At 40.4% G+C, this 15,322-nt stretch overlaps 1 protein-coding gene across 9 annotated transcripts in view; it reads right to left on the reverse strand.

Moving 5' to 3' along the window:
* The window catches only part of LOC140480462 (histone deacetylase 9-like), a 778,931-nt gene that overhangs the window by 7,961 nt on the left and 755,648 nt on the right, over positions 1 to 15,322 (reverse strand). For all 9 annotated transcript variants that reach the window (XM_072575348.1, XM_072575350.1, XM_072575346.1 and 6 more), the window contains one exon: positions 12,142 to 12,295. In XM_072575348.1, the coding sequence (XP_072431449.1) occupies positions 12,142 to 12,295 (154 nt within the window). The remainder of the gene's footprint in view (positions 1 to 12,141; positions 12,296 to 15,322) is intronic.

Here is a 15,322-nt window from a genome sequence, read left to right on the forward strand (position 1 = left end):
ATCATCCTTTGCCATTTCCGCCACCCACAAACAGACCCCACCACCAGGAATATGTTTCCCTCCCCACCCCTATCTGCATTCTGGAGAGACCATTCCCTCTGCGACTCCCTTGTTAGGTCCCCCACCTCCACCTCCACCATCCCCACCACCACCACCACACCCTCCATTCCCAGCACTTCCCACAACCACTGTAATAAATGCAAAACCTGCGCCCACACCTCCCCCCTTTACTCCATCCAAGGTCCCAAAGGATCCGACAGATTTACCTGCACTTTCACACACGTCATCTACTGTGTCCATTGCTCTTGATGTGGTCTCCTCTACATTGAGGAGACAGGACACCAACTTGCAAAATGTTTCAAAGAACATCTCTGGGGGACACGCACTTAACAACCCCACTACTCTGTGGCTGAACAATTTAACTCCCCCTCCCACTCTGCCAAGGAAGTGCAAGTCCTGGGCTTCCTCCATCACCAAACTGGAGGAAGAACACCTCATCTTGTGCCTTGGGACCCTCCAACTACACGGGACCAATGTGGATTTAACTAGTTTCCTAATTTCCCCTCCACCCACCTTCTCCCAGATCCAACCTTCCAACTTGGCAGTGCCCTCTTGAACTGTCCTACCTGTCCATCTTCTTTCCCATCTATCCGTTCCACCCTCCTCTCCAACCTATCACCTATCCCAGGTTGTCAGGGTTGTTAAGTAGGAATATAGTGTTTTAGCTTTTATTGATAGAGGGATCGAGTTCCGGAACCATGAGGTTATGCTACAGCTGTACAAAACTCTAGTGCGGCCGTACTTGGAGTATTGTGTACAGTTTTGGTCACCGCATTATAAGAAGGATATGGAAGCTTTGGAAAGGGTGCAGAGGTGATTGACTAGGATGTTGCCTGCTATGGAGGGAAGGTCTTAAGATGAAAGGCTGAAGGACTTGAGGCTGTTTTCGTTAGAGAGAAGAAGGTTGAGAGGTGACTTAATAGAGACATATAAGAAAACATATATGACTTGACAACTCAATACGAACAAAAGCAATAGTAGTCAATTTGGCCTATCAAACCTGCTCTGCTATGAAATAAGATTATAACGGATCTGAGTTTCACCTCAACTCTACCTTTCTATTCAAGCATTGTCTCCCTTTTTAATAAAGAATCAATCTAACGAGACTGTCTCCATTCTGCTGTCCGGAGGCAAAAGATCCAAACACTAACAATCCTCTGAGAGAGGAAAAACTACTCTCTTTATCTCTGTCTTAACCTCGACTTTACATTCCTGCATATCCTCTTGTGGGGTGAACATCAAGGCATGGTAAATGAAACATTGTCCCTTGCCTTCTTCCTGTAACTTTAGCAGCAGCAATTTCAGTCACTAACACTACCTGGGCTGCTGAGCTCCCTCATAATTGGTGACTGACAGTAAAATGCTGCCCAGCTTCCTCCTGTCCACCTTCATCGTTCAGATCGTGCTTTTACTCTGAGCAGTGGGATAACTCTGGTCTTGAGGAAATTCCAAATTAGGAGCAGGGGTGAGCCATTCAGCCTGCTCTGCCATTCAATAAGATCAAAGCTGATCTGAGTTTGGCCTTAGTTTTACTTTTCTCTTTAACCTTTGGTTCCCTTGTCAATACAGAGTCTATGTAATGAGATTGCCTCCACTCTGCTGTCTGGAGACAAGAATCCCTGTGAGAGAGAAAGTATTCTCATTACCTCTGTCTTAAATGGATTGTTGCCATCTCTTATGAACAGTTAAGAGTCAATGACATTGCTATGAATCTGGAATCACACCTAGTCAAGACTAGTAAAGGATGATGGACATCCTTCCCCAGAGGACAATATCAATCAAGTTCAGTTTTTATGTCAATGAATGATAACTTTATGATAGTAGTTTCTAATAGTGAGACTAGCTTTCAATTCCAGATGATCTTTTAAAAATTAATTTATTTTGTTCATTGGATTTAAATCTCTCCAACTATGGAGTGAGGATTTGAACTCTTGTCCCCAAACCTTGAATGCTAAACTACCATTTCAGTCACATTATGACTGTGCCACAGTCTTCCTTAAACAATGGGTCCAACCACATCATCATGGAAGGTTCTGTTTTGTCAGACTGTGCCATTCCACCCATCCCTTCTAGAGAAGTTTGGACAGACCACAATTCTATCAGGCTGAGATCTATATGCTCTTGAAGCCCTACAGGTGAAAGAGATGATGGATGTCTCCAGAGCAGACTGTCATCATCACTGCAGAGTGTCTAATAACCGGAATTTCAGAATGAACTAGGATTTGCTGAGGTGGGGCTTACTCGTAAAATTTGGTTTTGTATTAATCAGACTGACTGGAAGCTATGACCTGGTAAAATATGGAAAAGTGAGCCTATTTGAAAACCAGGATTAATATGGAACTTAATCGTCATTTCCACACATCTGCCAGAAGTGTGGAAATATTATTTCTCTCAAATGTGTTAATTAGATAATGTGAATCTACTTTTTCTCTAGTTTACTGTATTAATTGCCTGTTAATTGCGGATTTTATTTTGTTTGGTACTGTAAATGCTTAAAATGTGAAATCCTTTCTTTTGCATATTTCCATCAGTTGGTGGAAACTTCAACAAATTTAATATCTTTTGGCCTCTGTGGGATTGTAACAGTTCTCATTTCCCATTTTAAATAAAAACCTTAACTTGCTAAAAATAATGCTCAACTTCTAAAGTATTCTGATAACATATGATCATTCTTAATTGAAAATAAATATCTTACAGACAAATTTTAGAAGCAGAAGTAGGCATTCGGGACCTCAAGCCTGCTCTGCCATTTGACAAGACCACAGCTGAGCTGATCACAAACTCATATCATATTCCTGCCTACACCCTGGTAACTATTGCTTAACAATAATCTATCTACCTGTGCCTTACAAATATTCATGCTCTCTCCTTCCATCATACTTTCAGGAAAAGGATTCCAGAACCACAATCTTCTGTGAGAAAACAAAATCACCTCATTTTGTTTTAAATGGGTAACCCCTAGTTCTTTCTTGGCAAGATCCCCCAGTATTTTACGTACATAAATATAATTTACATTTTTATATAAATTGCACAAAAAGTTGTCATAGCTGCGCAGTTTGGGAATTATTTATGTGGTACTGGGCCACGCAAACAAGAGTAGTGCCAGGTTTTATTTTTGTTTTGGTAGCATCTGTGGAGAGAAGTCAGGGTTAACGTTTTGAACAGTTCTGAGGAAAGGTCACTTGACCTGAACCATTAACGCTGCTGGGTTTGCTGAGCTTTTTCAGCAATTTCTGTTTTAGTTTCTGAATTACAGCGTTCGCAGATCTTTCGATTTCATCCTTGGTCTGCTTTGCTTTACATTGGGCTCTGTTAGGCTCGTAATAAGAAGTCATGTGATATAATGGGGGGGTGGGGGTGGCCTCTCAGCTAGAAGCCCCAGATTCAAGACCCAATCCAGAATTTGATGGCCCAAGAATGTATGTTCATAACATGATCAAACAGGTCAGTATCAACTTTTAAATTCTCCAAGCATTTGCCAATGATGGGCAGCAAGAGTGTAATTCCTGCTTAGTCACATAGTGGCAAGAAATTGATGCCTCGATTATCACAATTCATGGCTTTGGGCTAGATAATGCTACCACAGCAACTTGAACTTCTTCAGGTGGCACTTGTCTCAGTTAGCTAAATTACTGATGTTGATCAGATTGGTGCCAAATGCACAGGGTTCAATCCCTGGCCCACTGTAGCAGAATGAGGAGCTGCCTTTTCTTTTTTATAATTGTTCACTTGAGATATACATATTGGCTAGACTGGTATTTATTGTTTATTTTTAATGACCCTTGAGAATGCAGTGGTAAGCAACCTTCTTTTACCACTGCAGCTCAGAGCCATAAGTACATTTGCATATTTGTTTGAATGGACGTTCTAGAATTTTAACCTCGTAACACTTCAGGAATGACAATATAGTTCCCAATCAGGATGTGTTTAATGTGTGAATGTTCAGGAAACTTACAGGTGGTGGTACATGCGTGCATCTGCTGCAGTGCTTTTCCAGAGTGGTAAAGGTCATAGGTTTGGAAGGTGCTGTTGAAGGACCCTTGGTGACTTATTGCAATGCATTGTGTTGATGTTAAATATGACTACCACAATGCAATGGCAGTACAGGGATTCCTGTTCAGTTTCTGGTTAATTAGTAACACCCCTCCCCTACCATGCAGACCGCCACAAAATGTTAATCCTAATATCATCTTTGAATATTCATCCCTCATAACATTACTGTTGCACTGATCCCTTTCTGTACTTTGACATTCTATTTCTGATTAAATAACAAACCAGTTCAAAACTCTGCTGTTTTCATCATCACTCTCTTAAGTTTAATTGTTCTAAATGTAAGCGCAGCTAGACAAGACTAGTCATTCACTGTCAGAATTGACTTAACCAAGTCAAGCCATACCATGCCTTGTTCTCCTTTAGCCTCCCAGTAGTTTAGGATTAACCTTGAGTGCAAGGTCAATGCAAAACTCCTTTACTTCTAACTAATCACTTCTACAACTTCCTTTCCCATCAGTCCTCTCCACCATACTATTTGCCTCAACTCTAATACTGCATATAAACAGCTCATGGATTTCTTTGTTTCCATGACCAAGACTATCCATGTGTTTGCCTGTCACTACTTCTCCTCTTTGCCTGACTTCCTCCAATCTCTCCCAGCCACTCCAGCTCCAATTTTCTCTCACTTTTCATGATTTCTCATTTCTTTTCTAGTCTTGATTAAAGATGATCAGCCATGATCATAATGAATGGTGGTGCAGGCTCGAAGGGCAGAATGACCTACTCCTGCACCTATTGTCTATTGTCTTTTCAAATTATTACTTTGATGTCACCTACCTTCAGCTTTTCTTCCCACACCTTCCAATGATATTTAACTTCACCATCAAAACTCACAAGGAAGGGAATTTTTTTAATGGCCTCTTATGTTTAGACTTTTTTTAAAAAAACTGCTGTGATTACCATTCCTCAACTAAATATGTTTTCTTAAGCCACGCTATTTTCTCATTTATCAACATATTTAACCTGTTCAGATATTTTATGACATGTCCCTGGAGCAGGGTGGGCCTTCAGCCTTCTGGGCACTACCACTGCACCACCAGACCCTTTCCTTTCTCATTGAAATACCACCGCTTGGTGCCATCCTCAGGCAAAGGTTCAAATTCCTTCTGTGTGTCTATTTCTCTTGATCCAAGAACTAGCTCCAACATGTTAGACTGTCCTGCTGACAGTGAAGCATGGATGAGATAAATTTTGCTCCAGCTGGATATTGGGAGAATGTTTTTACTTTTGCTACTGTGTAACAAGGTCCATTCCTTTTCTGGTTACTCATGCAGGCCAAACAAGGCAGTTTCATGGAATACTTATCCTTTGTCACGTGAGGAATCATAGACTCTTCGTGGGGCCTAGGTGATCACATGTGCAGGAAGTGTCTCCAGCTGCAAAAACTTGAGCTCTGGCTTTCTAAACTTGAAGGGTAGCTGGAGTCACTAGGGTGCATCCACAAAGCTGAGAAATATGTAGATAGCCTGTTTAACACAATGGTCACACCACAGAATAAGATCACGCAGGCAGAGAGGGAATGGGCAACGGCTAAACACTCTAGAAAGTCCAGGAATGAGATGCTGAAGTCTCCTGCATCTATCCCACTTACTAAGCAGTTTTCCATTTGGTATACCAGTGAGGGCAGAGAGTTTCCTGCACATCCACCCAGCTCATCGACTGTGTGTTCTCCTCTACATCGGGAACAGAGGACGCAAACTCTCAGAGTTTTTCTGGGAACATTTCTGGTACATGCACCAAACAACCCCGCCACCTTGTGGCCGAACACTTCAACTCACCCTCCCACTCGACCAAGGACATGCAAGTCCCGGGTCTGCTCCACTCCAAATCCAAGCCATCCAACGATTGGAGGAAGAATGCCTCATTTTCCGCCTTTGGATCCTTCAACCACACAGCATCAACATTGACTTCACTAGTTTCCAAATCTCCCCTTCCCCCATCTTATCCCAGATCCAACCCTCCAACGCAGCACTGCCGTCTTGACCTGTCCTACCTGTCTATCTTCTTCCCACCTGTCCATTCCACCCTCATTACTGGCCTATGACAATCACCCCCTAGCTGCATTCACCTATTGCCTTCCCAGCTACCTACCCCTCAGCCCTACCCCCACCCTCTTATTTATTTCTCAGTCCTCTTTGCTCCCAACATTCCTGTTAAAGGGCTTATGGCTGAAACATCAACGCTCCTGCTTCTCAGATGCTGCCTGACCTGCTGTGCTTTTCCAGCACCACACTTTTTGACTCTGACTCTTCAGCATCTGCAATCCTCACTTTCTCCAAATGGTTCAGGAGACAAACGTAGTCTAGCAAAGCGACTCAGCTGCAAGCATGAGGGGGAAAAAAGAGTGGAAGGGAAAGAGTAGGAGGCAATTCAATAGTTAGAAGAACAAACAGGTGTTTCTGTGGCCATAGACATGACTCCATGGTATAACCCTGGTGCTAGGTTCAAGGATGTCACAGAGCAGCTGAATAAACTTTTTAGTGAAGATGATGGGCTAGACATTATGGTCCATGTGAGCATCAATAATGTAAGTAGAAAGAGGAATAAGATCTTGAAATTTGAATTTTGGGAGTTAGGAAAGGGGTTGAAAAGCAGGACTGCTAAGGTGGTAATAACAGTATTGTTCTCAGTATCACATACCCATAAATATAGAAGTAGAAAAATTGAGCAAATGAGCAAGTGTCTGTAAAACTGACGCAGGATGGAGATCTTTACATGTCTGAGGCATTGGGATCTATTCTGGACCAGGTTGAACCTGCACAAGAAGGACAGGTCACATCTTTAGCAGGACCGGGAATAACATCCTGTTGGGGAGATTTACTATACTTTGGGAAAGAGTTAATTGAGCTTGACAGGAGGATGGGAACCAAAAAGCGAATACAGATAAAATAAAAACAAAGCTGGTGATGGGAGTATTCGGGAGTGAATTACAAAATTGTATTAAAATGTAGATTCGTGTTAAATATTAACATGAGAATATTAAAATTCTCTAGATGAATGCCCACAACATTTGCAACAAGACACATGAATTGATTGTGCTAGTAGAAGTTAAAGAATATGATTTAATTGCCAATATGAAGGCATGGTTGCAGGGTGACCAATACTGGGAAGTGGATATGAAAGGATGTTCGGCATGTAGAAGGAATAGGCAAAAAGAAAAAGGTGGGTGTGCTGCTGACAATAAGAGACAGGATCAGTGTTATAATGACCCTAGCTGTTGTCATTACTGCTTAAATCAGATGCCATACTGAACTCTGGCTTGTAGATGATATTTTATTTTTCTTTGGTTTGAAAGAAGCAATGACTCAGTGAAACATGAGCAATGCTACAGATTAATTTTTAACAAAAAAGCAGAAGTTTATTACGCACAGGAAATGCTGAAAATTAAAATAAAGCAAATTATTTACACACAACATACATTTGAAGATTTAGAATTCCTGGTAAAACAGAATCCCATTAATTCTAAAGCATTATTTTACAATTATCATGCCAGAAACAGTTCCCTTCGTTTTCATATCTATTCAGCTTAATTTAATTCTGGCTTCATCTTGAGAATCTAATAGCCTCTTCCTGGAGCCTTCACACCACTGAGTTTAGACTTTTCCAACTTTATGTAATTCCTTAAGGATTGTAAACAAACAATTCTGCTCTGGAACTTTCAACCTCAAACTGTTTACATTGAGGTAACCTATGTCCTATCAGTTCTAAACTATCTCTATTTGTCAGAAGTTTCAGCTAAGACTTCTACAAAACTGCTCAGCTGAAACTAAAGAAAGCACTCTTTAGTACTTGTATGGGTGGGTATGGGGTCCCCTTAGCACCTGCCACCTCTCCGCCACCACCCCTCCCACCCGAAACAAGCTATTCTAGAATCATCTATCTCAAAACCTAAAGCACTACCTGTTTACTTGCTTTGCTTGAAGATTGTCTTGATGTAAATAAAATCCCACTCCCAATACTATCCAGAAAGTCTCTCTCTAACACTGCGTTTTAAAACAAATCAGTGAGGCTGTAGAAAACTTACAAGATAAACATTAAACAATCTTTAGAGAATAGTGACCACAGTATTACAGAATTTTCCATTAATTTTGAAACAGGTATAGTGAAGATTGTAATGCATGCCTTAAAATCTGAACAAAAACAATCAGAGAGGTATGAAGAGGAAATTTGCTGTGGGTGGATGGAAAAATACTTTTAAAAGGTTGTTGGTAGATTGGTAATAGCTGGTTTTTATAAAATAAATGCTTGATTTTTAAAACAAAATAACATGCATTCCTAAAAGGCAAAGGAGAAACAAGAGAGCCATGACTAACAAGGAAGGTTGGATCAGAACAGGAGGTTTTTAAAGCTGACAAAGTTGTAAATCTGAGCATTAGGAGACTTTTAACATTCAGCAAAGGTGGACCAATAAATTAATCAGGAAACAAAGAACAGAATATGAATGTAAAACAGCAAAACATGTAAGAATAGATTGTAAACAACTATTATAGGAATGCAAAGAAGGAAAAAAAATAACAAAGGCAAATGTAGGTCTGTTACAGGAAAAGAGAGGAGAATTTATAATGGGAAATAGAGGATCTACTATTTTTAAAATAATGATGGAAAAGGATAGATCAGATCTAAACAGGCGGAGTTCTAAATTAGGGAAGGGCTAATTTTGATAGTATTATGCAAGAACGGTCAAAAACTGATTGGGTGCAGAAGTTTGCAGGTAAAGGGACAGCTGGAAAATGGCAAGCCTTCAGAAATGAGATAATGAGGCAGTGTATTCATGTTAGGGTGTAAGGAAAGGCTGGAAGGTGTAGGGAATGCTGGATGACTAGAGAAGTTGAGGGATTGGTTTAGCAAAAGAAGGAAGTATATGTTAGGTATAGACAGGAGAGATTGAGTGAATCCTTACAAGATTATAAAGGCAGTAGCAGTATACTTAAGAGGGAAATCAGGAGGGCGAAAAGGGGACATGAGATAGCTTTGGCAAATAGGGTTAAGGAGAATCCAAAGGGTTTTTACAAATACATTAAAGACAAAAGGGTAACTAGGGAGATAATAGGGCCCCTCAAAGATTATCAAGGTGGCCTTTGTGTGGAGCCGCAGGAGATGGGGACGATACTAACATGGTGCCACTGTTTAAGAAAGGTGGTAAGGAGAAGCCAGGGAACTACAGACCAGTGATCCTGAAACCAGTGGTGGGCAAGTTGTTGGAGGAAATCCTGAGGGACAGGATGTACATGTATTGGAAAGGCAAAGACTGAATCAGGTTAGTCAATGTGGCTTTGTGCGTGGAAAATCATGACTCACAAACATAATTGAGTTTTTTGAAGAAGTAACAAAGAGGATTGATGAGGGCAGATCTATATAGACTTCAGTAAGGCGTTCAATAAGGTTTTTCATGGGAGACTGGTTAGCAAGGTTAGATCTCATGGAATACAAGAAGAACTAGCCATTTGGATACCAGAAGTGGGACAAAGGTAGAAGACAGAGAGTGGTGGTGGAGATTTGTTTTTCTGACCGGAAGCCTGTGACCAGTGGTGTGCCACAAGGATCAATGCTGAGTCCACCACGATTCTTCATATATCTAAATGATTTGAATATGAATATAGGTGGTATAGTTAGTACGTTTGCAGATGTCATCAACATTGGACGTGTAGTGGACAACAAAGAAGGTTACCTCAGATTACAATGGAATCTTGATCAGATGGGCCAATGGCTGAGGATTGGCAGATGAAGCTCAATTTAGAAAAAATGCGAGGTGCTGCATTTTGGGAAAGCAAGTCTTAGCAGGACTTACACACTTAATGATAAGGTCCCAGGGAGTATTGCAGAATAAAGAGACCTTGGAGTGCAGGTTCATAGCTCATTGAAAGTAGAGTTGCAGGTAGTTAGGACAGTGAAGAAGGCATTTGGTATGCTTTCCTTTTTTAGTCAGAGCATTGAGTGTAGGAGTTGGGAGGTCATATTGTGGCTGTACAAGGTGTTGGTTACTTTTGGAACACTGTTGCAATTCTGGTCTCTTTCCTGTCAGAAGGATGTTGTGAAACTTGAAAGGGATCAGAAAAGGTTTACAAGGATGTTACGAGGGTTGGAGTATTTGAGCTATAGGGAGAGGCTGAATAGGCTGGGGCTGTTTTCCATGGAGTGTGAAGGCTGAGGGCTGACCTCTTAGAAGTTTATAAACGTGAGGGGCATGGATAAAATAAATAGACAAAGTCTTTTCCCTTGGGTGGAGGATTCCAGAACTAGAGGGCATAGGTTTAGGGTGGGAGGGGAAAGATATTAAACAGACCTACGGGGCAACTTTTTCACGCAGAGGGTGGTACGTTATGGAATGAGCTGCCAGAAGTAGTGGTAGAGGCTGGTACAATAACAATATTTAAAAGGCATCTGGATGGGTATGTGAATAGTAAGGTTTAGCGGGGTATAGCCCCTGGCAAATGGGACTAGTTTAGGTTGGGATATCTGGTTGGCATGGACGAATTGGACCAAACGGTCTGTTTCTGTGCTGTACATCTCTCCGACTCTATAACTCCAAATGGCAGAGACACTAAGTCCTTTTGTGGAACTTTATATGAGTGTGAACAGGGTGGGCTATGCTGGGAAATCTAGGAGAATTATGTGAGAAGTAAGTGGAGGACTTTCTTGACATTGGGATAACTCATTTTCAAACAGAATTCCAGATGAGATTTGTGCTATGGAGCAACATGTATGCCTATTATGGAGAATTATTGCTTGTTGCCAGCTCCATTAACAACAAATATTACCTCATTAATAGGCAATGTTTTACTCCAGAACCTCCTGTGAGGAAACTTGGTGGTGGACAATTCTGAAAATAAAATTCAGAGTGGGTACCTGGTGATTTCAGACCACAACTGGAATACTATGAAGAACTTTTGCCCCCTTATCTAAAGAAAGATATAGTGGCTTTGGAGGCTGTCCAAAGAAGGACCACTAGGCTGATACCAGGCATGAAGGGTCTGGCGTATGAGGAGAAGTTAAGTAGGGCCTGTACTCATTGGACTATGGAATAATGAGAGATGTCCTCATTGAAACATACAAGATCCTTAGGCGGTTGCTCGGGTAGGTGTAGAAAGGTTGTTTTCCCTTGTGGAAGAGACAAGGACAAACGGAATAACCTCAGAATAAAGGGTGGACATTTACAGACAGAGATTAGATTAGATTACATTACATTACTTACAGTGTGGAAACAGGCCCTTCGGCCAAACAAGTCCACACCGACCCGCCGAAGCGCAACCCACCCATTCCCCTACATTTACCCCTTACCTAACACTACGGGGAATTTAGCACGGCCAATTCACCTGACCTGCACATCTTTGGACTGTGGGAGGAAACTGGAGCACCCAGAGGAAACCCACGCAGACACGGGGAGAATGTGCAAACTCCACACAGACAGTTGCCTGAGGCTGGAATTGAACCCGGGTTGCTGGCGCTGTGAGGCAGCAGTGCTAACCACTGTGCCACCATGCCACCCACAAAGATGAGGGGGTATTCCTTCTCTCAGAGTGTAATGGATTTGTGCAAATCTTTATTATAGTGGGCTGTCGAGATTGGTCATCAAGGCTGAGATTGACAGATTTTTAAGCAGTAAGGGAATCAAAGGTTATGGGAAATAAACAGATAAGTGGAACTGAGGATTATTAGATCAGTCAGGAACTCATTGAAAGATGGAGAAGACCAAATGGGCTGAATGGCCTACTCCTATGTCTAATGGTCTTATGGAGGTTAAACTTAAATAATTACTAATTTTTTTTTAAAAAGTGTATGTATTTAATCTATGAATGCAAGGAGTAAATGCTCCCATTGTATGTACACTAGTAAAATATACTTAATCTAGCCTCAAAGTAGCATACTTTTAAGATTGCATCTTGTCTGAAATGAAGTTCATTTATCTCTCTCCTCAATTATCAGATCAACATTGAAACACACCCAGATCAAAATAAGTGACATCCAGGTCTCTTATTCTGATTGCAACATCAATGCTGATCTCTATGCAGTTGTTATGTTGTTACTGACCTGCTCCTTTTCTGGGAATGTCTCTGTTTGGTGTCCACTGAAAGTGATGCCATGGCAGTAACTGTTTCTGTCTCTTTTCTCTCCAGGTTTTGGGCATCTTTGAGAGACCAGTCAATTTCTGAGGCATACTGTCGCAGTGATATCCAATATTTCTCTGTGAATGGAAGTAAATACGGTTTTCAATGTCAAATGATGAAAAATCTGTAAGCTGATTTACATCTCACTCTATAGATAAGAATTAGAACATAATTTTCTTCAAAGCCTTTCAAAATTGGTCAGGGCATATAGGGCAACGTTTGATAAAGGCAACAGGGATTGTTCGCCAATCACGAGGGACCGGCATTGCCACATTTGGAGACAATCTGTTGAAGTATTGGATTCCTAAGTAGGCAATGGCAGGTCTTCTCTGGGATCAAGGACCCTGTGGACTCACAATGAGACATGCTTCCTCTGAGACAAGGAGGTCCTCCTGCTTTTCTTGGCTCCATTCATAAAAGTTCTTTTCAAAACCTGCAAGGTATCAAATTGGGCATCCTGACACTGTTATGAGTGGGTTAAAAAGGCATTGCATTTTATGGGAACCTGATCTGTATTTATTAATGTTACCAGAATCCAAAGGCATCCCCATCCACAACCTAAAAGTGTGTGGATAAAATGAGGAATCAACAGGAATGGAGACATTCCTATAGATAAAGTTTAGATAAATTTTAAAATCTTAGTTTGGTGTTTCGGTAGTGCTCCACACAATCACATGTAAAATGTTACCCAGAATAATTAATCTCATATTTTCAACTTGATGATGTAGTTGAGATCACAATGAGTTCACTGCAATCACAATGCATGCATCATCCCATATTTGATTTGTCAGCAGTCTATCACATACCAAAAGTATCCAGACTATCCCAATGAGGCATAGCTGAAATTCTGTTGAATTAAGCTTTTTTAACACATTGTAATCACTAAAATGCTCAATGCGACTTGGCATGGCTTCACTGATCATTGATTGTGTGAATTCTCTGTTGATTTGCAGAAAGAAGTAGATCTACGCAGCTGTTTTGGAGATCAGGTCCTAAGATCCCCATGAGGAGACCAGTGAATTCAGTTCAAAACTAAATGGTGCAATGAGCACCCACATAGTTTTCTTACTCCTGATATTATGGATTCATATTGATGGGGTTGAGGTGTTCGCTCTTTGCTCGCTGTGAGAGCACTATGTTTAATAATTTTGAACAGTTGCAGCCCAGTCCCTGTGAGACATGCATCTGTTACATAATATTTTCTATGGTACTGTCTCTAAGATAGGTGACAAGATGGTATCTGTAGGCATTGTCCCTGAAGTTGTGGGCGGCACAGTGGTTAGCACTGATGCCTCACAGCGTCAGAGATCCGGGTTCAATTCCTGCCTTAGGCAACTGATTGTGTGGAGTTTTCACATTCTCCCCGTGTCTGCGTGGGTTTCCTCCCACAGTCCAAAAATGTGCAGGTTAGGTGAATTGGCCATGCTAAATTGCCCATAGTGCTAGGTTAAGGGGTAAATGTAGGGGAATGGGTCTGGGTGGGTTGCGCTTCGGTGGGTCGGTGTTGACTTGTTGGGCCGAAGGGCCTGTTTCCACACTGTAAGTAATGTAATGTAATGAAGCTAGACACATTTTATAGAATAGTACGAACATTACTCTCCAGGTGACTCTGCTGTACCTGTCCAGTTAATTGTGGACGGTGGTTGTCAGTATTTAAAAATTGCTCCATTCCTTGGTTTTACCTTACGAGCACAAAAGATTGAGCAAGGTATTTTAATTAGAAAATTAAACAGTTTACAAGAGTCTATACTTTTTAAAAATTTGTACAATAAAAATCTATCAAAATGATCTTATATGCAAAATTTAAAAACAAATATGTCAACAGTTTGCTGAACTAAACGATTCTTTTGTTAACCAAAGGTTGCTTTGATAAATCACATTTAATTCAAATAGCTTTTACTCCACTGGTTTATATAATGTTTCCAACAATATTTCATTAAGAAATAATGAGATTCTGATTTTATTTTGATTCATATGGCATACAGAAAACACAAGATTTTGCAATGGCTTAACCAGGGAATGAGATATGAGAGATTATGCAGATGACTGCTACAGAACTTACTTAAAAATGAGAAAACACATTCTTTTTAAAAAAAACACTACATTTAGTCTGATCTTGGCAGTAATTTAATGGGATTCTGCAAGATAAGAGAGAATTAATTCAATTCCATTAAGTCTAGCAAAGCTGAATTATTCTATGTAATGATTTTAAATAAATGGATCAAACCAGTTTAGTGTGAAACAAGGCACTTAACATATTACTTTTCACTTGTTATAGCCCTGTATTTTTGTGCATTTTTTTCATTGCAAGATTTCTGCTGCCGCTGACCCATCCTGATTTCCAAAGACAGTGGTTCTGCGTAAAGCAATGAAATGCTGTTAGCAGAATGAAGAAGGATGGAGTACAACTTTTAATAAAGTCTTGAGTGTTCTGGAATATCTCAGCCCTACTTGCTTAGATTGATACTGTGTCCCCATTCCTACAGCAACAGCAGAATTTAAGGAAACGAACAACAGGAATGATCAATGAGGCAGTGTGGAAAACCATTAACCACAGTGATTATTTTATGTACAATTGTTATAAAAGATTAGTGGAAATTTGCGCATAAGTGGAAAATTGATAACATAAATTTCAACTTGCCAAGAGTGTAAAACTATTCCAATGGTGAGAAGGAATTGCAGTTTTCCTTGCTGGGATGTATTCTTGGCGAGACAATTTCTACAATCCCATTCATTTTATACAATTTCTGATAATTTTACAAGATATATATTAGGAGTTGAAAGAGGTTGTGGTGGAAAATATTCCAGTTCTCATAACTGCAAAGTAAATTTAACATGCCAAGAGTTAATGGACCACTCATTCTCACTACACTGTTCTGTTGCCAACATCATTAGATTATTTGTTATTCATCTGTAGAAAAGACTGCCAGTTTTGTTTCACGATTGAATTCTGGATTTTATAAGGAAAGAATGGAAGGTTTTAATTTCTGGACTTGTATTATCAATAAAAATACAGATCAGAGCTTATTCTGGAGTGTTTCCAAGATTTATATTTTCTCTTTTTGGAAAAGGAAAGCATTTATACTCTGAAAGAACAGAAATTC

Source organism: Chiloscyllium punctatum, chromosome 8, assembly GCF_047496795.1.
Source record: "Chiloscyllium punctatum isolate Juve2018m chromosome 8, sChiPun1.3, whole genome shotgun sequence".
Lineage (NCBI taxonomy): Eukaryota > Metazoa > Chordata > Chondrichthyes > Orectolobiformes > Hemiscylliidae > Chiloscyllium > Chiloscyllium punctatum.